The sequence below is a fragment of the Plenodomus lingam genome (genome assembly GCF_022343315.1).
Source record: "Plenodomus lingam strain CAN1 chromosome Unknown contig_26, whole genome shotgun sequence".
NCBI lineage: Eukaryota > Fungi > Ascomycota > Dothideomycetes > Pleosporales > Leptosphaeriaceae > Plenodomus > Plenodomus lingam.
The window spans coordinates 319,461-338,440 of record NW_027093941.1 but is presented as its reverse complement, the minus strand read 5'-3'; the positions used below and the strand labels follow the sequence as shown (position 1 = coordinate 338,440).

General features: G+C 50.6%; 7 protein-coding genes across 7 annotated transcripts; 3 read left to right on the top strand and 4 right to left on the bottom strand.

Moving 5' to 3' along the window:
- Positions 1-1,907: 1,907 nt before the first annotated feature.
- IAQ61_006395 (uncharacterized protein) lies at positions 1,908-3,976 on the bottom strand. Its single transcript, XM_003837637.2, has 3 exons — positions 3,682-3,976; positions 3,175-3,629; positions 1,908-3,126 (listed from the first exon to the last, which is right to left on the bottom strand). Exons 1-3 carry the CDS (start codon positions 3,908-3,910, stop codon positions 2,179-2,181), a joined length of 1,632 nt encoding a protein of 543 aa, XP_003837685.1. The 5' UTR covers positions 3,911-3,976; the 3' UTR covers positions 1,908-2,178.
- A 1,402-nt stretch (positions 3,977-5,378) lies between these two features.
- On the top strand, positions 5,379-7,051 carry IAQ61_006394 (uncharacterized protein). Its single transcript, XM_066097167.1, has 4 exons — positions 5,379-5,466; positions 5,622-5,806; positions 5,862-6,082; positions 6,134-7,051. The coding sequence occupies exons 1-4, from the start codon at positions 5,435-5,437 to the stop codon at positions 6,893-6,895; spliced, it is 1,200 nt and encodes a 399-aa protein (XP_065952644.1). The 5' UTR covers positions 5,379-5,434; the 3' UTR covers positions 6,896-7,051.
- Positions 7,052-7,386: 335 nt separating this feature from the next.
- Positions 7,387-10,708, bottom strand: IAQ61_006393 (uncharacterized protein). Its single transcript, XM_003837641.2, has 2 exons — positions 10,267-10,708; positions 7,387-10,213 (listed from the first exon to the last, which is right to left on the bottom strand). The coding sequence occupies exons 1-2, from the start codon at positions 10,297-10,299 to the stop codon at positions 9,731-9,733; spliced, it is 516 nt and encodes a 171-aa protein (XP_003837689.1). The 5' UTR covers positions 10,300-10,708; the 3' UTR covers positions 7,387-9,730.
- A 154-nt stretch (positions 10,709-10,862) lies between these two features.
- Positions 10,863-11,198, top strand: IAQ61_006392 (uncharacterized protein; the record flags this gene model as incomplete). Its single annotated transcript, XM_066097166.1, has 1 exon — positions 10,863-11,198. One exon carries the CDS (start codon positions 10,863-10,865, stop codon positions 11,196-11,198), a length of 336 nt encoding a protein of 111 aa, XP_065952643.1.
- Positions 11,199-11,377: 179 nt separating this feature from the next.
- On the top strand, positions 11,378-11,557 carry IAQ61_006391 (uncharacterized protein; the record flags this gene model as incomplete). Its single annotated transcript, XM_066097165.1, has 1 exon — positions 11,378-11,557. One exon carries the CDS (start codon positions 11,378-11,380, stop codon positions 11,555-11,557), a length of 180 nt encoding a protein of 59 aa, XP_065952642.1.
- A 1,947-nt stretch (positions 11,558-13,504) lies between these two features.
- On the bottom strand, positions 13,505-14,890 carry IAQ61_006390 (uncharacterized protein; the record flags this gene model as incomplete). Its single annotated transcript, XM_003837643.2, has 3 exons — positions 14,850-14,890; positions 14,684-14,770; positions 13,505-14,319 (listed from the first exon to the last, which is right to left on the bottom strand). Exons 1-3 carry the CDS (start codon positions 14,875-14,877, stop codon positions 13,505-13,507), a joined length of 930 nt encoding a protein of 309 aa, XP_003837691.1. The 5' UTR covers positions 14,878-14,890.
- Positions 14,891-15,897: 1,007 nt separating this feature from the next.
- Positions 15,898-17,125, bottom strand: IAQ61_006389 (uncharacterized protein; the record flags this gene model as incomplete). Its single annotated transcript, XM_066097164.1, has 2 exons — positions 15,898-16,704; positions 17,057-17,125. The coding sequence occupies 2 exons, from the start codon at positions 17,123-17,125 to the stop codon at positions 15,898-15,900; spliced, it is 876 nt and encodes a 291-aa protein (XP_065952641.1).
- Positions 17,126-18,980: the final 1,855 nt, after the last annotated feature.

The following is an 18,980-nucleotide window of genomic DNA, read 5'->3' as shown; positions in this document are numbered from 1 at the left end:
GGGTTGGGTTTTGCATCGTACTTGGGTGTGTAATTGTCGCCAGGCTCCAGGCTCAAGTGTGGTTGCCTTGGCTTGCCTACGGCATTACTAATCGCTATTGGCATCGTGTCAGCCCTGGGTAGATTGCTATTATTATTATTTTTTTAAAAAATGTTCGCGGGCCTTGTTATGTCCTTGTCCATGTCGTTGTCTGTGCCGAGATGCAAAAATGAAAGAAGATGAAAGAAGATGGAAAATGAAAAGCAGCGTCATTGGTTCGGGTTGGGGGATTGGTGGATGGTGGGTGTGGGTGTGGGTGCGGACATGGGTTTGGAGGATGTGCGGGGGGAAGGGGGGGGGGGGGTATGGTGTTTGTGTTTGGGCATTACATAAGGTTTTGCGGGGGGAAACATGCTGGGTGGGAAGGAGATGCTGGTGCGGTTGTGTGGGGGGCTTGTGGGGCTGGAATATAGGATTCAGGATTCCAGGATTCAGGAGGCAAAAAATGGGTGAGGAGATGTGTGGGAGGGAGGGGGGCGAGAGTGTGGAAAGGGGCGCGGGTCGAGGATATGCGATGGGGTTTTAATGACGACAAAGATGTCTGTGGGGCGTGTAGATGGGTTCAAAATACATGCGATCCAGCCAGCTAGCTATTGTCTTCGCAATGGCAATACAGCATTCTTCGAGAGCGGATCCCGAGCACGGAGATTGGGATGTGTGGTTGCTGCGCGGGGATGTGGGATGGGATGTGGCGTGCTGATGTTTTGTGCGTGTGAGAGGGAAGAGTAGAGTTGGGGTTATGGGGGGTTTAGATGTAGGGTATATGCTGTGAGATCACATGAGTGATTGAAAAGTCTAGGATTGGGGCCTTGGGGTCTTTGGCATCGTTTTACGTCGCTTGGGTTTGAGGTCGAATAGCCAGGGCTCGGCCATACATGGTAGTGCCTGCTGTTGCTGGAACGTTAGTTACAACTTTGGTGCTCAGTAGCTGGGGACAGGGTGATGTATCTGGGATACAGTGAGATGTGTGTTCAAAAAAAACCCCCCAAAACCCCTCATGATTTGTGTGGGGAGCTGAAGGGGTATAAAATCCCAGCACTTTTGCGGTTGCTCATTCTTCATCCGCGCGCTTGTTATCAGCGCACTGGGAAAAAAGGTAGTCATGGCAAATGTGTTTGTGGGCCTAGTATCTTGTCTGCAATCAAAGGATCTTCAGGCGTGGACGATGTGTGTGAGGACAAGGGGAGTACAGATCCCACGCTGTTACTATATGTGGAGTTGGTGTGGCAGGAAGAGTGGAAAATGCTTGGGGTTGGGAAGGTGTTTACTGCTTACTCCACATCTACGTGTCGAATTCGGGTGCGAAAAGATGGTGTGAGGATGCATGTGTTCTATCGGCGGTCGATAGTTTGGGAAGATTCAAAGTGAGGGGCGTTTATGGTGGGAGAGGTGTGGATGGGAATTTATCATACGAGTCGAGCTAGACTGGTGCATGGTACTTTGCCCAAGTTCTTTTTTGGATTGTTGTAGCTTGTTTGATTGCTGTGTGTGAGATTAATAGGACAAAGCTGCGGGTTTTACTTGTAGTATGAATACTTTAGTGATGAAAAACGTTGTTGGCAAATACAGGTCTGTATGGGGAGGTGGAATGTATTGAATTTCATGGCCTGCACGGTGGTATAGAAAGATTCTAGAGCTCTCGTAAGCTGTATCCATGTTAACTTGCGCATTTTAGTTATTCCAAAGGTTCGCGCGAAAGTCCCCATGAAAAAGCTGGTTTCAGAAGCCTGAGAAAGGGTGACCGCCTCGCTTACTACTGAATCTTCTACTCGCACATCGTAGACCTGATTTCTCTTGTTGGGTGGGTGATGCGCATCTCAGTGCGTATTTAAGGAGGAAGCATTCAAATTGTCATGGGGTTTGATGGTGGGTTTTTTGCCGTTTTGAGCAAGGAGACTTGTTTGAATTGAGTGAGCTGGAAGACTAATTTAGCTCAAGACGCTACTGGTAGGTTATGTCGACCTCCTGTACCTTCACATGCCTTACGTGATCCACATTTTTTTTTGGAGATCTCTGCAACGATTGCGCCACGACGTTTGAATTATGATGATGGTATCCCATAGCTGATAGACTTTCGCCAGGTACGGTATATATCCACGCATATTACCACATCCATCACTGGAGCTCAGCTCACCAAAATCACACCCTCCTCCTCATTTGCACCATCGGACCCTTGCGATCCGATACAAACATCTCATACGTCTGGTAGACATCCTCATGCTGTCTGCCCGGCTTCCCTCGCGGGTCGCCTCCTCCAAGGTTGTTGGTAGGATCAGGCTTCACCTCGAACATCCACAGAGCCTTGGCGATGACAATACGCATCTCCAACCAAGCGAGATTTTTCCCAACGCAGCCGCGAGAACCAAAGGAAAATGCGCAAAAGGCTTCGCGGGCCGCAGCAACGGATTCAGCGGGAGAGCCAACTTCCTTGTCGTCGGATTCGATCCAACGCTCCGGTCGGAATTTGAATGGCTCTGGATAGACGTCTTTGTTGAAGCTGAGGCAGTAGAAACCAGTGCTGACGTGTTGGCCTTCTGGGATGTAATGCCCATTCACATTCACACCGCCTGGAAGGACTTTGCGGGCTGGCTCGGCGGAGACAGGGGGTGTCATGCGCAAAGTTTCCTCGAGGAAAGCTGTCAGGTAGGTGCATGAGTGAAGCTTGTTCCCGGCCTTGATCTCGTCGTAGCTCGAAAAGGTTGAGTGGATCTCTTTTGCAAGTTTCGCTTGCACGTCCTGTCGTCGGGCGAGGTAGAAGAAGGCACTGGATAGGACAATCGATGTTGTATCAGAGCCGGCAATGGTCAGCAGTTCACACTCTCCATAGAGCTCATCTAGCGTGTAACCAGGCTTTCCGGTCTCCGGGTCCTCGGCCTTGAAGAGCCAGTAGAAAAAGTCCTTTCTAGTTTCTTGGTCCGGTTTGGGGTTCTTTTCCTCCTCTTTCTGGACTTGCGTACGATTTGCCAGGCAATTCTCGACGAATTTCTGCCACTGTAGCACGGCGGATGGAGAAGCGACCGATAGGAGCCAGTCAAGGCCACGGGGCTTCAACCAGATGTAAGCGGAGGCGAATGGACTCCATCCAATCTGCAGACATCAGTTGTGTCCTATATCATTAAAAAGGGGTAGACTTACAGGATGAAGCACCTCTAGGAAGCCGACCAACATTTCCGGGACGTGGCGCAGCTTGCTATCGCTCTCTTTCATGTTGAAACATTGACCAAAACACAAGTCACCAAGGATGTCAAAGACGAGGTAGTTCATCCAATCACACATGTTGAATGATGGTGTCCATTCACCGTCGTTCTCGGCCAATTGACCGATCAGTTCCAACCATCGATCGATATTGGAATGGAGGAACTTTTCAGCGGATCGGAGAGCGCTTTCCGAAAAGGCATAGTTCAACACTCGCCGCTTCCGCGCGTGCATCTCGATGCTTGTAGCATTCCATGTGTTGTGTGTCTTGCTGTTGCGCGGCCATGCCTTGTAGTAGTCTGCTTTTCTCACGTTTCCAGCAGGACCAAAGATCTTCTTGAAAGCGGAGGGGGTGTTGACCAAGACGCTATCGGGTCGGTAACGGAACTCAGTACCTGCATGGTTTCAGTCTGGCAGTCATCTTGGTACGGATACTACCATACGCACCGTACTTTTCTTGAAGACTGTAGAGCCAAATATGTCGGTCTCCCTTGCGAGTGTGCCACCACGACGGGAAAGTACTCAAGCAGGCCCAAAACGGTCCCGGGAACTTGGCCAAAGGATGAAAATAGAGTCTATAGATGGCGACAGAAACTGCATATGCAAGGGCGAAAGTTGCTACCAGCATCCAGAAATTAGGATACGACATCGTACTCGTGGTGCCTTGGGCAGACATGTTGCAATTATGCCAGGAGCCAAAGATGCATGAGAATAGACGTGCAAGAGCAGGACATAAGGCATATGCCATGTGCACTTGTTACAGCCCCGCTTGCCACGCCCAAGATCAACAATCTGCTAACGGCATCTTTTGCTGTTCCCCTTGACAGGGATGCAATTTCCTAGATCATTTGATTCGACCGGTTACAACAGTGATCGGTCAGATACACAGCTACATGCCTTGGCGAACTGGCAAAGGGTACGACATGCATTACCTGGCCTACCATTCGTCGAACCATGCGAGACCGTGACCCGCCTGCCAGCTTCCCACATGGGTACACGGTACTGGACATGGCCTAAACGGACCTGAGTACCGTTTGAGGAAAAGAATTGCGGGGTCATCTTCCCGTTTGCTGTTTGGGATTGACTCAACAGTAAGTATACTCGAGAGCACAGACCGATAACCGACCAGTTGAATTGTTTCCACGATTCCAACATCCACGCGATCCATTCTCTCGTGGCATCAAGAGCGAACTAAGCTATTCTACCTAAACTATTCAAAGTATGCAGATGAGAAGATGCACGGTCGAGCAGGAGGCCCCTTCACCAACATCGCGGCAATGATGGGGGTTACCGGTACAGGGTCTCTACCAAAGCTCCAATTATATTGCTTCGGCTGCATTGCTACCTAGTTGGGCACGTACGTATACCCAACGCAACAATGACATTCATAAAAGATTTTTGCAACCTCAAGAACTTAGATCACCTAAGGCTTACGGATGTATATTCTTTTGACTAGAAGTTCAGCACTTGATATGCGCACGTGTCAGTGGCATCACTTACTACGTTCTGTGGTTGTGGTATACCTCACTCCGGGACACGGGTTGACCCGCAACGTGCTAGTCCGGGGTCGACATCTTATACGAATCATTTCATGAATTCTTCCAGTTAGGCCTAGCAGTGAAACTGGAGATCAGCGGCGGCTGGAACTGGCAAGTGAAGATCCCAGCTCCTAAAGGACGAAATCTCCGCACGACAAGCCATGTCACTTCTGCTGTTCTGTCGACAGTCTGATTTCGCTTTTCTTTATCTGGTTAGCAAGGACGACGAGCGAGGACACGATCGCCGGAAATATGCAGGATTCTATCCTTGTATTCAGGTGCCGACGGCAGATTGAAACGCGGCAGCGGCTCGGCTGCCTATCGGGCCTAGAGGCACATACCTACCAGACAGAGAAGTTTGCGAGTCGGTCCAGAAAAGTAACGTGCAGTTTTACAACAGTGCCGTCCCATCACAGTCTTGGCATACTTCACTGTGTCAAATGAAGCAGTGATAGATCCCAGCAATATGGTTGCGGGACGAAACAGCCATGTCAATTGGGTTGGGGTATCTCCTGCCCATCACTCAGGCGATTTGAGTAGTCAAAGGCAAAAAGGGCCCTCTGTTACTTGCTCCATGTCCCTTTCGTTGATCATACAGAAATCTTGAAAATTTCCTACTGTCGGTCGAATAGTCTTACCTTTGGTGAAGCCAGCTGGTCAGGATGGCACCAATTACGAATCCAGAAGAGACTGTGTAAGTGACACCCATGTCCCCATTTCTACATCAATACCTAGAGACACGCACACGTACAAGTAATGTCTCCACAAAATTGGATCGTACTGTTGAACGCTCGTGTATCATGCTTGACCGAAGAGCTTCATCATTCAACAAGCACTGACTGTATCTAGAGATGCCTACATTCTCCGCCTCGACAGTGTCGGCTCTTTCACCTACGCACTTGTGATGATAATCGTCCCCCTCAAACTCTGGTGTCGCAGAAGAGCAGGCGGCTGGGCGAACATTGGACTGGATGATTACTTGAGCATTGCCTCTCTATTCTTCGCCAATGGCTTCTTCTGGGTCAGCATGATGGGTAAGGTTCTCCATGTGTATCTCCGTTGCAGCGGTTTTTGCTCATTTGGCCACAGGGATGAGAGACATGCTTGGACGACACGTTGCCGATCTGCCCGATCCTATGATGATTATCGAGTTCTTGAAATGTGTCTGGATCGCTCAACTCATGTACACGTTTGCAATCACAAGCACCAAACTCGCAGTCCTTGCGTTTTACTGGCGGCTGTTTGCTGTCAGTGCCAGGGTGATCATATGGGTCGTGGCTGGCATGTGCATAGCATGGTTCATTGGTATTGTGGGTACTTGTTCACCCGAATCAGAGTTTCTGCTGACAGCAAGTGAACAGTTCTTCAGTGTCATCTTCAGCTGTTTACCTGTCCACGCGGCCTGGGATGTCACCATCACCAATGCGAAGTGCATTCCGATTCGATCGATATACTTGGGTGGATCAATACCTAATGTCATTCTCGATCTCGTCGTAGTTCTCATGCCTTTACCCTACGTATGGCGCCTTCAGGCTCCACTCGCACAGCGACTGATCCTTGCGGGTATGTTCATACTGGGAACCTTTATCGCCGTGGTCTCGCTGGTCCGTCTCATCATCTTCCTCAGCATCCCCATTGCAACATCCGGCGACGTGACCTTCAACTTCCGCGAGATAATCGTGTGGTCAATTGTTGAAATCAACGTCGGTCTCATATGCGCCTGCATGCCTAGTCTCAAGCCCGCTTTCGCCGCCATCGGTCTCAACAGGCTCTTCACCTTTAACGGATCACGCAACTCGGATAACAAGTCGCCGGGACCCAGCAGTGGCTACCAATCTAGTGGATTCGGGGGCTCCAACAAGCCGCGCCCGCGTAAGAAGGGCTCGACTGGTGGCTTGTTTTCGACAATCGGGGGACTCACAAAGTCGGATAGCGAAGAAGAGCTGAAGACTGTGGATACAGGATATGGGAAGAACCAGACCGATATTGTGATGACGCGGTTGAGCGACGACAGTACGGCCCCTGCGCAGGGACCCTCGCCAAATGAGGGCATCAGTGTGCAGAGGGATTGGAGTGTGTATATTGATCACTCGGGCGCGCGAACAGGTGATGGGCGCATATAAGTATGCCGCTCGTATACTCGATCAGAGGAAAGCACTTTACGATGAGGCGTATATGTTACACGACAAAAGTTTTGAGACACATGTGCAGGATTATGCCCATGTTACATGCATGCTTTATTATTTGAAAGCTACTGCTGGAGTGGAGATTGCTCCCAAGCAAACACGGTCAGCGATATCATCGGGGCCAAACGAATAGTAAAAGAATTAAAAGTCTGAAATCATAGCATCTTATACAGAGAAGATCATGTTGGCGAGGTTGTATTCTTTGTGGTCATAATATTAGCCGGGCCTTGGGTTGTGTTGTATTCAAGATTTTTCAGATTTCACCCAAGAAGGTCCGAACACACACCTGGAAGTAAATAAACCGAAGATGCTGAGAGTTGCTGTAGCCCAATGGGTTTCCAGGACTTGTCAGAGAAGCCGGGATAGAGAGTACTTCAATTAAAAACAAAAAACAAGAGTCGCATGAAACGACATACCTAAGATGCACTCTTGAACTCAGACTGTCTATATAAATAGTCTTGCACCTATCATCTGCGCCCCAGATACATCATTCTATCGTCTTACCATCTTCCAATCGACTTAAATCAGATACCACATTTCATGCAACGCCGCGCGGTCAGCAACACGCTTACATGTATCATCCCATTCATGACAATCTGTGCTCATATATTAAACGTACACGCTTTAGTTACTCGACGTAGTAGAAGGACACCTTCATCCGGAAGGTCAACTCTGCAGCGATACCTCTTTTCGGCTAAGTACCAGTAGTCCAGGCAAAGCAAAAGCAAGAGCAAGACAAGTCTGACACTACCATCAACCTCACATTCCATATAAACCAATCTACTCGAGCCGTGGAGATTTATACAGCGCCAATTTGATCATGTGGTTCCCCGATTGGATTGATAAACGTAGAGTTCATCTCTATTAATCTTGTCATTCTACGATATTTCTTCGTGTGACATGGACGTGTAAGGGAGCTTTCGTGACCTTGTGGCACATGATCACATTGTTCGTTCAGATACGCTCGATTAACACACTCCGTTCTCGATGGTCGAGTACCTACGGCTCTATTATAAAGCCCACGGCTTGGCTCGTGCATTTACAGGTAGCGCTTGCTTTGGACGAGAGTCTACAGACGGAATATGCAGGTAAAGTGGTCTCCAGAATTGAGTTTTCGGGAAATCCGAGCCCGGGTGATATTGAATTGGGAGTTATACAACCTGCTGGCAATGATATTATTTACATGGGCAGAGTAAGAGAACACAGGCAATGTACAACACTTCCATCCATCTCAGGTCCAGAGTAGATACTGGAGACACAGCAGTTGTCAGAAACCACAACTTTGCCATTTTTCCCGCTCATCTCGCCTAAAGTTGCTGTGGAAGAAGTGCGCCTAGAAGCCACTACAAGTATCTTCTTGCCTCCCTACCTCACCCCACAAGAGCAAAATTCAGAAACGCTGTGGCGTGATGGGCTGACCTGATCACTTTGCTCACGCGAGCGAGCCAAGAGCCGATTTTTTCTCTCTCTGGCGTAAGTGTCACCATGCGTACCCGAACGGGCTGAGCCGCGGACTTTTGGCAAGCAAGTGGAACCGAAGACAAAGCAACAGTTCCAACACAAGGCCTTGTAAAGCACGAATGTATGCTTGGATTCCACCCGCTTCATACCGGTAGTATTGATCTACACAATGGTGTGTACTCTCCGGCATACCAGGTGGATGATCTTCTATTGGCCGGGCGGCAATGTGGTTGGGTTAGATAACCATCCTGCGGCCCACGATAGCACCGTTACACCACTGCTAACCTTCAAACGCAATCCCCGCATACCACAAAACCCAGAGTACGATACGCTGGAACCAAGTCTTCAGCTACGGAAGAACTCATCCGCAGACTACCCAATACAGCAGTGCGGCAGAGGGTCAAACGTTCGCGGTCGACTAGCGAGGCTCCATTGTCGATCGATGACCGCATCCGGCCATGGTCTTTGCAATATTGGACCGCCTTCTTTGAGATCAAGGCGTTAGGGCTCGATGTCTGCAGAAATGTTGAGGAATGAAAATAGGGTGTCGAGATTGCTTCGTGTCGCTTTGATTGTGGTTGTGGTGATGAGTTTGGGAGGGGGTATGACGTCAATGTTAACAGTGGCGCAGTTCTGCGACCGATGATTGCCGTGAGATTCTCAAAACGCCCAGCCTGTTTGGGCCCCAAAGAGTTGGGGTCTGGGGGAGAGTTTGTGATTTGGTGGGCGATGGTGATGGTCGGGCAGGGTTGGTGTGCTGGGGTTTTGGCTTGGCTTGAGGTGTGGTGGATGAGTGGAGTGGACCCTTGGGTGAAGCTAAGATTTGTTTGAAGTCACAGTGATTTCAGAGTATCCCATGCAATGATATCGACCATGGCACATGCGCAAACGGTAAGTGGCTGCGGATAAGTCTCCGCAGAGTTTGCTCTAGACTTCTTGGATGCATGGTTGGCTGCTGTGGCACGGTCGAAAGTCCGGCGGTAGACACTGACTCGAGGAAAGGAGACTGGAAATGGAAATCATAAACGAAGTCGTGTGAGTAAGACACCACAACAGTGCAAGGAAGTGTGTATAGATGAATATGATACCAATCTAATGTAAGAATGAGTAATGGGAACCTGGCAGTTCCAGCGCACACGACCATGCATGTTGATGCGCAGCATCGGGTATCTTTTTCTGATTTGAGCACTTCATTTCAGAACACCAGTACGCCAGACCCTACTCAGCGCCAAGAAGAAGATTGAGATCACCCTGCAAGCAATTTCAGAGCAGAGTGCAGTCTATGTAGAGAAAGATGGATGGCTCGATGAATCAAGCCCAGGTCTTCGAGGTGTTGAGACCAAGGTCAAGATGTTGTGCGATTGAAGAGGCGAAATTGCGTTCAGCGTTGGATGAGTGCCGGCGTCTGTCTCGGCGGATTTGGTGTTCTACCTCCATTAGACGCTCCTGAATCCATCGATGATGCTTCTCGTCGGAGCGTACGGACTCGGTGTTGAGAAGCTCGGTGAGTGTCGCGACGATCTGGTGATTGAGCTCGGAGAGTTTTGCAGCCTCTGCCGTGTGCATGTCGTCAACGCTGCGGCGGGGGCTCATGGAAGATCGAGTGGGAATGGGGTCCGTGGCTGTGGGGTATGGTGAAGCATATTTTGGCGACCATTCTGGCGAAGATGAAAGAGACTGGAATTCCGGTGATTCGACAGCCATGGGTATGCCAAAAGGAATTTCCAAAGCCATGCGGCGTTGCAAAGCTTCTTTCTGGGCAGACAGCAACATGTACTTTTGCATGGATTCGTTCTACGACGCGAGTCAGTACGCACGCATGTGCAAGAGTCTCGGAATATACTCACTCTACACAGGGTTGGCCTGGTGATTGAAGGCATGGTGTTGATGGTGGGAAATCTTGAAATCTTCCTACAGTGGACCGATTGCTATGTTTTGTGGTGAGGAGATGAGAGCTTCCAAATCCTGGAGTGGAAGTTGGATAAATAGGTAGTAATCAGTGCCAAGATGTTTGGAGTTTAGTGTTCGAAACTGATCCGTGTTACTTTGGAAGCGTGGAGCTTGCGTAATGCCCGAATATAGGTTGAAGGATTGCAACGTGGTAATTTGTATTCGTGAACGTAAGATGTGATGCAGGAGTGTGCGAGTCTGTAGGTGGAAGATAGTAAGGGTTGATGACTTGTTGGAAAGCCAAGGGTACAAAATGGCTCAAAGCTTGTGAGATATGGATGGAGCTTTAAAGAAAATACTAGTCCCATGACGTGAATTTGGACAGTCACGGCGGAGCAGCACAAGGGCGGCTGAATCCGTACACTGCCCATGTTGCTAGGGCGCTTTGCGTGACAAGAACGTAGAGTAGTTGGTTGCAACCTTGGAATTCCCGGTAGCAATGCTGAGGGTGAAAGAGCGAGGGGCTGTGATTGGGCACAAAGCTCATCCCTGGATGACGAGCTTGGCCCCGAGCAATGGATCAGCCACGCAACGTCACCGGCACGCTCCTGAAATTATCCTTCACCGACGCTCCATCGCGATCCCAGCTACGGTGTACATACCTGCTGCTACTAGAGTACTAGAGTACCCAAAGCACCCACCATCCAACCCTACCAGTTCCACGCCTTTGGGTACCTGCATTGTGAAACTTGCCGGCGTGTGCCACAGCAGGCCTGAGAGCCCCTCCCAATGCGACCCATTTTCCCATGTGAGAAGATTTCAGTCTCCATCACAAAGTGAGCAGAACCCCACCACGGGCCAGAGAATGCCATGTATGCGCAAGCAATGACGTTCAGCTGAGACGGGAAAATATTTGTTCCATCCATGTGGCGCAGCCTCGCAGATGTCTCATAATTCAAGCATGCCGACGTCACTCACAACCTCCAGTCGTGCTGACACGGGTCAAGGACAAAGAAATCCCCTTTTGCGATAGGCTGCCCACGCAGCTGTGCTACCGGTACACGCACTATGGATTTGACTTTGTATCTAACATCCAAGTTTCCCAGCGTCGGTCTGCTCCTTGTCAGATGCGGTGCGTTGGAAGGATCGTCGATTCCAGAAGCCTTGGACCGTTCCAAGATTAGCGGAATCCGGTTTCTGAGCCCCATTACGTGGCTGAGGTCCCTCATACAGTGTGCCCACCGATAAAGGGTCTGGGAAGGGGGGATGAATCTACCAAGGCTGTTTGTTGTACGCCCCCCACCCACCTTGACCACGAATCGAGACACCGGTAGCGAGATAGCGATATGCATGCTCAGAAGCACGAGTGTTGTTGGATTGCCACCGTCCAAGCCATCTAGATCGCGTCGCGGATCCTTCAAAACAGAGTTGGACCCAGTATTTGCGGGGTCTGGTTGCTAAATCCATCAGAAGATTTGCCTTAAAAAGACTTGAGATACTATCATGCTACTACCGGTAATAGCCATACGTTGTAGAAACATGTCGCCTATAAAGGAAATTTTGACGTGTTTGCTATAGAACAACATCAATATCGTCTCATCAACACAAGCTTATACTACACAGTACATTATCCCCTTTGGCACCGCAACACTCATCTTCGCATCTAAACAGATTGAAAAAAGCCACAGCTGGCCACGTAGCCTTCCACTTCGCACGTCATCGGTGCTTGCACTTTGGCATGGTATCCCCAGTCAAAGCACACAGATCGTATTCTGCAGCGTCCCAGCGTCCCAAAGAAGAAAGTGTTCCCCAGATACCCAGAAGAGAAGAGTCAAAACACTAGTTAAACACATCAACAGCGTGGACTCCCCCTTCCCTTCCCCCGCTTTGTTTTCTGTCATAGACAATAAACACTCCCCAGCATACACCGCCCCAACGCCCAACTCCATCACAACTAATCCCGCCATCTCCCAATCTCCAGGTCAATCCCAAATCCCTCACCCATAGGACCTACTCCTACCTTGCAACCTCCTCCTCATGACCATATGCATCACACACCAGCCCCACCCCCCCATCCTGCATCCCCAAATCCCAGCATACCCCCCTTTTGTGACACCTTTGTCCCTCCCCCTCGCCGCGCCTAAGCTTCACACAAACCTCGATCCCAGCACCCCATCCCCTCCCCAAAATCCCTCCCCAGACAAATCCTCTCCCCTCCCCAGACAAATCCTCTCCCCTCCCCAGACAAATCCTCTCCCCTCCCCAGCCCAAAGCAAACCCCACGCTAATTTCAGCATCCCATCGCTATAAAAAATAAAAACCCAGGTAGGCGGATGCGACAGGATACATTGTAGTATACTACCCAACACCCAATCCAGACACCGTACCAGTACTACATAACCCAGATACCTAACACCAGTACCACCCCAAACCAACACGGCATACACCTGCACACTACTCCTGCCATCCACATCTTCCCCGCGAGCAGACAAGGTGAGGAATGTGTACTTTGGGATGCGGAATTGTGGTGTTTGGGGAGTTGGTGTGTGGGGCGTGGTATGGTTTTTATGTTGTGTACTGGGGTTTGGGTAGCTGGGTAGTGGAATATATAGACTATGCCATGCTACGCCACACCGCATCGCATCGCACATGGCCGGTTTATTCACCGCAGTCTTGCGAACGGGATTCAAATATATGTCAAGGCATGTTATACACGCATAAACGTTGGCAAAGCTCATGTCCATGTAGATGACACCTATGTAGCATACTCTCCGCGACTCTGTTTTTCGGTTTTCCTATTGTTTAGTATATTAAACAGCACGCGACCAAGATGAGAGAGTGTGTGTGAATGCGGAATCTAGTCGAGTACTTTTTTTCTCGCTGAGGAGCGGGTGCGTGGAGATGTAGTTTGACGAGTTAATAGTCCAACGCCTTGGGGTGGGGATTGGGGATTTTGGCCGGGTGTGTGGACAAGGTTGTGGCTGGATTACGAGGGGGTTAGGATGGGAGCATGTTTGCACATGTGCATGTGCTCCTCCTGCCACTCCATTTCGTTTCCCAGGAAAATCAACAGTGACCCCAGATCTAGCAGCTTTGATTCCACAGTTAGAGTTAAAAGCGTAGATACATGAGGGTACATGTACCGGTAACACGATGCAAAACACCCGCGAATGCACCAACATCGGCCTACAAAACTCACGACTCTACCGTCTGGCGCTCTGTCCAGAAGCCTTTGCCATAGGAGACGAGTATCTCCTGGCCTTTTGCAATCCCCTTTGACCTCTTGCCACTCTTGCCAGCACTCAGCACAAAGACGCCCACCCGCTTCTCCGCCGCGCCCCGGCCAATCTCGCAGTAGATGTCGCGAAACTCTGCATTCGGGTGGGCGGAGACGCCGCGGTAGTCGTTGATGAAGCGTGCCTCGTTGCCCATGTTGGTTGCATCGACAGCGATGCCGAGGTCACGATCTAGAGATAAGTCGTAATTGGAGTGTTCATCTGTATCAGTCTGGTCATGTACGTAGCCCATATAAGGCAGTATAAAGGAGTCGGGAGGCAAGTGCTGGTTAGCAAGGAGGGCGTGTTGGCCGTGTGCGGGATGGGCAGGGTCGGAAACAGGCGTTATCTTGACGTTTGTATAGGGCCCTGTTGACTTGTATACTTTTGTTTCGAGGGGCAGGCTTTTTTGGGGCACGACTAGTGTCTTGGATTTGTCACTGTTGAGCTGTTTGGAGATTGATGGTGCATGCAGATACAGGGTCTTGCCAGGCCAGCCTTTGGGTAAGGCAGATTGCGGCGTGGTTGTTGGCGCCATAGCATGCTCGATATTGAGATATAATTGATATTGAGGTATATTTGGAATCCCTTTTTCCGGTGGTCTGACTGTAAAGAAAGCGAGATTATGGTCTTTTTTACTTGGGGCCGGCGGAGTCTCCTCCAGGGACGGGCGATATGACCTTGAACGGTAGAGGCAAATACGATCTATCATCCAATGTGATTCGGTGATTTCAACTGTGGCGTATTTGCAAGTCGTCTTAGCTTGGTGACGAGGGGAGATTGAATGTCGTGGGGGCAGGTGTGAGGAACTTAGGCAGCCCGCGCTAGCCCGAGCTATTGCCTATCGAAAGACAAACGTGCACGCGACGGAGATAACAGCCCGTTGTGGGAACTGTCAAGGCGGAGGATGAGGGGGAAAGCTCGTGTTGCGCGACAATGTTATTTTGCAGTCGAACACATGCACGCCAAACGAAGGGTGATTTCAATGCAATAGTCGCGAAAGTCACTGTGGCGTCCACTGAACAGTGGATGATTTCATGCAAAGACATGGTGGTGCGAGATTACGCCGACCCAGACCAAGACTGGAGGATATTCTTACCTGGCGCTTGAGCGGTGGAGGGCCATCCGTTCGAGTGCTGGTACTGTCTGCATGATGGATGATGATGCCAAAAGAAGAAGACGGTTACTGTTACACACAGGAGCACGAATTGGAGACATTGGAAAGGAGCTGAACTGTTGTCAGCCTCTCTTTAAGCTCGGCTTACTCTTGGCCAGTGTGACGAATGGAGTCATGGCAGCAAAAGGGCTGAAAAAGGGGAATTATGTGATTGTGTTTTTGTGTGTGTGTGTGTGTGTGTGCGCTATCGGCAGGTCGGCGGCCGACTAGCGCCTAGACGCAGGTCCAGAATGCAGGAACCCGTGCACCAAAGATGATAGGTGCGTTGACGGAACAACATCAGTCCATGGCTCAGATGATCTGGCTTTGATGCCAACAGCACGGCCGGGTTACTGGTGAATGTGGTCGGTATGCCTGTTTTTATGCGTTCGTGAAGACAATGTGCAATGACGATCAGAGGCAGAGAGCCTCCACTTGGACGGGTCTGGAAGAGTCGTTGGAACAAAGAAAAAAGACGGTATGTAGGCAGGAGAGGAGAGGAGTGATGGGGGGAAATCACGATAGCCGATGGCCGCGCTTTCTCACCATGGCAAGATTGGCTGTCGGTGGGCGGATTGACAAATGGCAGCGTTGTGTGCGGTTGCGCATGTCCGCTTTTGCGCAACCCAATGGTACGCTAGCCGATGACAGGCTGGAAGGGGCTAGCGCATCCCACAAAGATGTTGAGGAAAAGCAGGCACCCCTGGACAGGGGAAATTGGCTTTTTCATCTTGCTATTGTCTGCGCATCGTGCGCTGATTGGCCAGCGGGACTGCCTTCAATAAACACGGCTCATCGCCTCGCTCGCTGGCTTCGCTGGCTTTGCCGACCATTTCCCCTATCCCGTCCTATCGCCAGGCACAGTCCACAGAGCGGCTCCCACCGGCTAGCCATGCCCATGATGGTGGTGGCGGGTGCATGCTCGCTCCCTGTCCGAGTGAACGTTGGCAACTCTTGGTAAGGCGGCAAGGTCTGGATACTAGCCATGTGCTGGTCTGCCATGTTGATATATAACCTCGTCCCAACTCCCTCGACACTCTTCTTCTTCCCTACCCACACAATCACTGTCTTTAATACTCCGGTTATTACCGAATCCATTCGTTTTTCAACGCCAAATACCTAATACCAACGTATTTAATACCAACCCCCCCCCAAACTCAATCAACATGCGCTCCTTCGCTGTCGTCGCCGGCTTTGCCGTTGCTGCCAACGCCTATGGCTACGGCTACCATGCTGAGGTCTACAACACCACCATGACTTCGGCCACTCCCTCCAAGCCTGCCGAGTACTCGGTTGCCTCCAGCTCCACCCCCGTTGAGGACTACCCAGTTCACTCCGTCTCCTCCATGACCCCCGAGCACCCTGTCTACACCACCAAGGTCGTCACTGGTCTCACCACCGTCTGCCCTGAGCCCACCACAGTCACCTACGGCACCAAGACCTACGTCGTCAAGACCAGCACCACCATCATCGACGAGGACTGCGAGTACACGACCACCTACCCTGCCAAGCCCACCCCAACTCCTGCTCAGCCCACCCACGAGGCTCCTTCCTCGATGGCTCCTCACGAGTCTTCGATGGCTCCTTCCTACCCCGCCTCTTCCATGCCCCCGGCTCCTGCTGTCTCGTCCATCATGACCCACTACGCTCCTCCTGCCAGCCAAACTCCCGTTGCCACTCCCCCGGCCCACGTCCCTTACCCATCTGCTGGCAACGGCACCGTTCCCCACCCCACTGCTGCCACGCCTTCCAGCACCAAGCCCGCTACCTCCGAGTTCACCGGTGCTGCTGCCCAGGCTGGTGTCGGTCTCTTGGCCGTTGTCGGTGCCGTCGCTGCTTTCTTGTAAGCGGCTCGCTCTTGAAGTGGAATTCGATGGTGTCCTAGCCTTTGCACGCTGGCCGCCGTCTGATTTCTCCCGAGCGTGGATTCCCCAGGGGAGACAGGGGAACAGAGGAGGATTATTCTAATGGCTTCACGGGTAATGATTTTTCGACTTTCCACATCACGATGGGGTCCAGCATTGAGATGGCGGAGTTGGATTATCATAGGCTTGACTTTTCTGGCTTCCTTGAGCGATACCCTTGGCCGATGCCATGGCCGCCGTAGCAGCATCAAGCCATTTTCGATTTTTGACAAGTTCATGTTTACCCATCTTAATATATACGTCTTGATTGGAAATCTGGCTGCTGCTCCCAATGCTTTCTGCTGCATCAACAAAGGGAGAGCCCATGTGGTCGGATAATCCTCCTCATGTCTATAGATTCAATTCTCTTTGCCGATATCCCAACATAGACAAGAGTTTTCGACCCACGTACTATTCCAATCCACATGAATGTTGTGTATTGAAATGCATCTTTGCCGTGCAAGTTTACCAATTCCTCCATGACCACCAAACCCGTGACTTTTACTCATCTCCACTACAGGAAAATTTTCAACACCATACCGTCCCCTACGCGCCTGCCCTAAAATCTCACCCCCTTGTCCTTCATCTGCACAACATCCCTCCCCACACCCCTGCCACATGCACCCACGGCCGGGAAATTGCACACCACACCAAGATACACACTAACCCCCTTCCGTATCGGCCATCCAAATCACCCTTACCCTTCACCATCCACCCGCCCAATCGGCCGATCCCATCCGCCTTTGCACCTTGCACCTTTTTTCCACATACGTACATGTAGTGCTTTCCGTCTTTTTTGCCCAGGTCTAGGCCTAGACCTGGCACTCTTTTCCGCGTCTGGGCTGGGGTAGGCGAAGGGGGGGGGAGGGAGGCGGTGAGGGGGTGGATGGGGGCGGAGATGAGGATGTGCGTGTGAATTGTGGTTTGGGAAGGGAATGACAGATTGAGGGGGGGGTGTGGTGGATATTTGTGTGGTTGTTGTTTGTGAGGATGGATTGTGGGGGGGAGGGTGGTGTGTATACGGTGGGTGTTATTTAGTGGATTTATTATTGCGGTGGATTGTTTGTTTTCTTCTCTGCTCTCTGCCTTTTTCGAGTCGTCTGAGCAGTTCCTTCCCATACAGTGTACACACATACTGTACACACACACACTCTCTCTCTCTCTTCATGCACCGGTCCTCCCACCACAAACGCACTAGCCCCCCTCACCGCCCTAGAAATTGCTTTCCTGGGCGCGAGTCAGGCGCTGCCGACTAGCTAACCAGCTTGATGCCGGGGGACTGCCTACCTAGTGCACCATTATGCCGTGATTTAGTGGGGGAAGTTTTTCTATCCGGACAAAGGGGGATTGGATTTGGATCTGGCGGGTTAGGATGGGAGATGGGTGGGGAAATGTGTAGATAAGGGCTTGGTGGGTGTGCTGGCTTGTAGATGGGTATGGGGTGTAGATAGGTATGGGGTGTAGATAGGTATGGGGTGTAGATAGGCATGGGGTGTAGATAGGTATGGGGTGTGTGTAGGATGGTTGTGTATATTGTACACAAGAGGTTGCATAATTGTAGTATGCATGGCTGTGAAATGCAGTGATGATAGGGTACGTAGTAATGATGAGCGTACTACCTACTACACTATAAACTATCAGACGACACATTTCCAGCGCCAAGTACTCTGCACACGAAACACTGGGGTCTTGGAGATTCAGTGAGTGATGCACAGGCTGCAAGTTCATCCCAATACACCGCCGTAGATGCGTGGTATAAATCGCGGTGATGGTTCATTTTCCACCACACTTGAAGAAGTAGGAGAGGGAGTTATGTTAGTATGATACCAGCTACCGCCGTAGTAACTCCTCACCTATCTACCGTTACAAGCAACATATATCCCAAGCAAACGCCCTACTATGCATAATACAGACCACTGTTTATATATACAATACAACGCAGCTCCCTCCTCCGTTCTGCGCAACATCAGCACGTAGAACGTCTGGCAGTCTGCTTAGTTGGGATGCAATATTGTGCCAAGTGGACAGACAAAAGACGGAGTGTTACGGACTGACTCCCTTACCCATACTATAAGAAAAATGTGTTCTATAGGGAAAACGAGCAAGCGGTATAGCATCCTTTTCCTATTAGCCGTCTCGCATAGTCTGTGATATTATAGTTTCTGCTCTGTTTCTCTCCGCTCTGCGTGTCCTACGCTTTTTTCATCGGGACGCTGCTGTGTGGGAGATTGATAGCAGAGGTGAATATATTGTAATCACTGCGCGAAACCGAGACAACGGTACATCGTATGCGAGGTGCATCGTACAGAGCACTGTACGTGGATGACATGCATCTA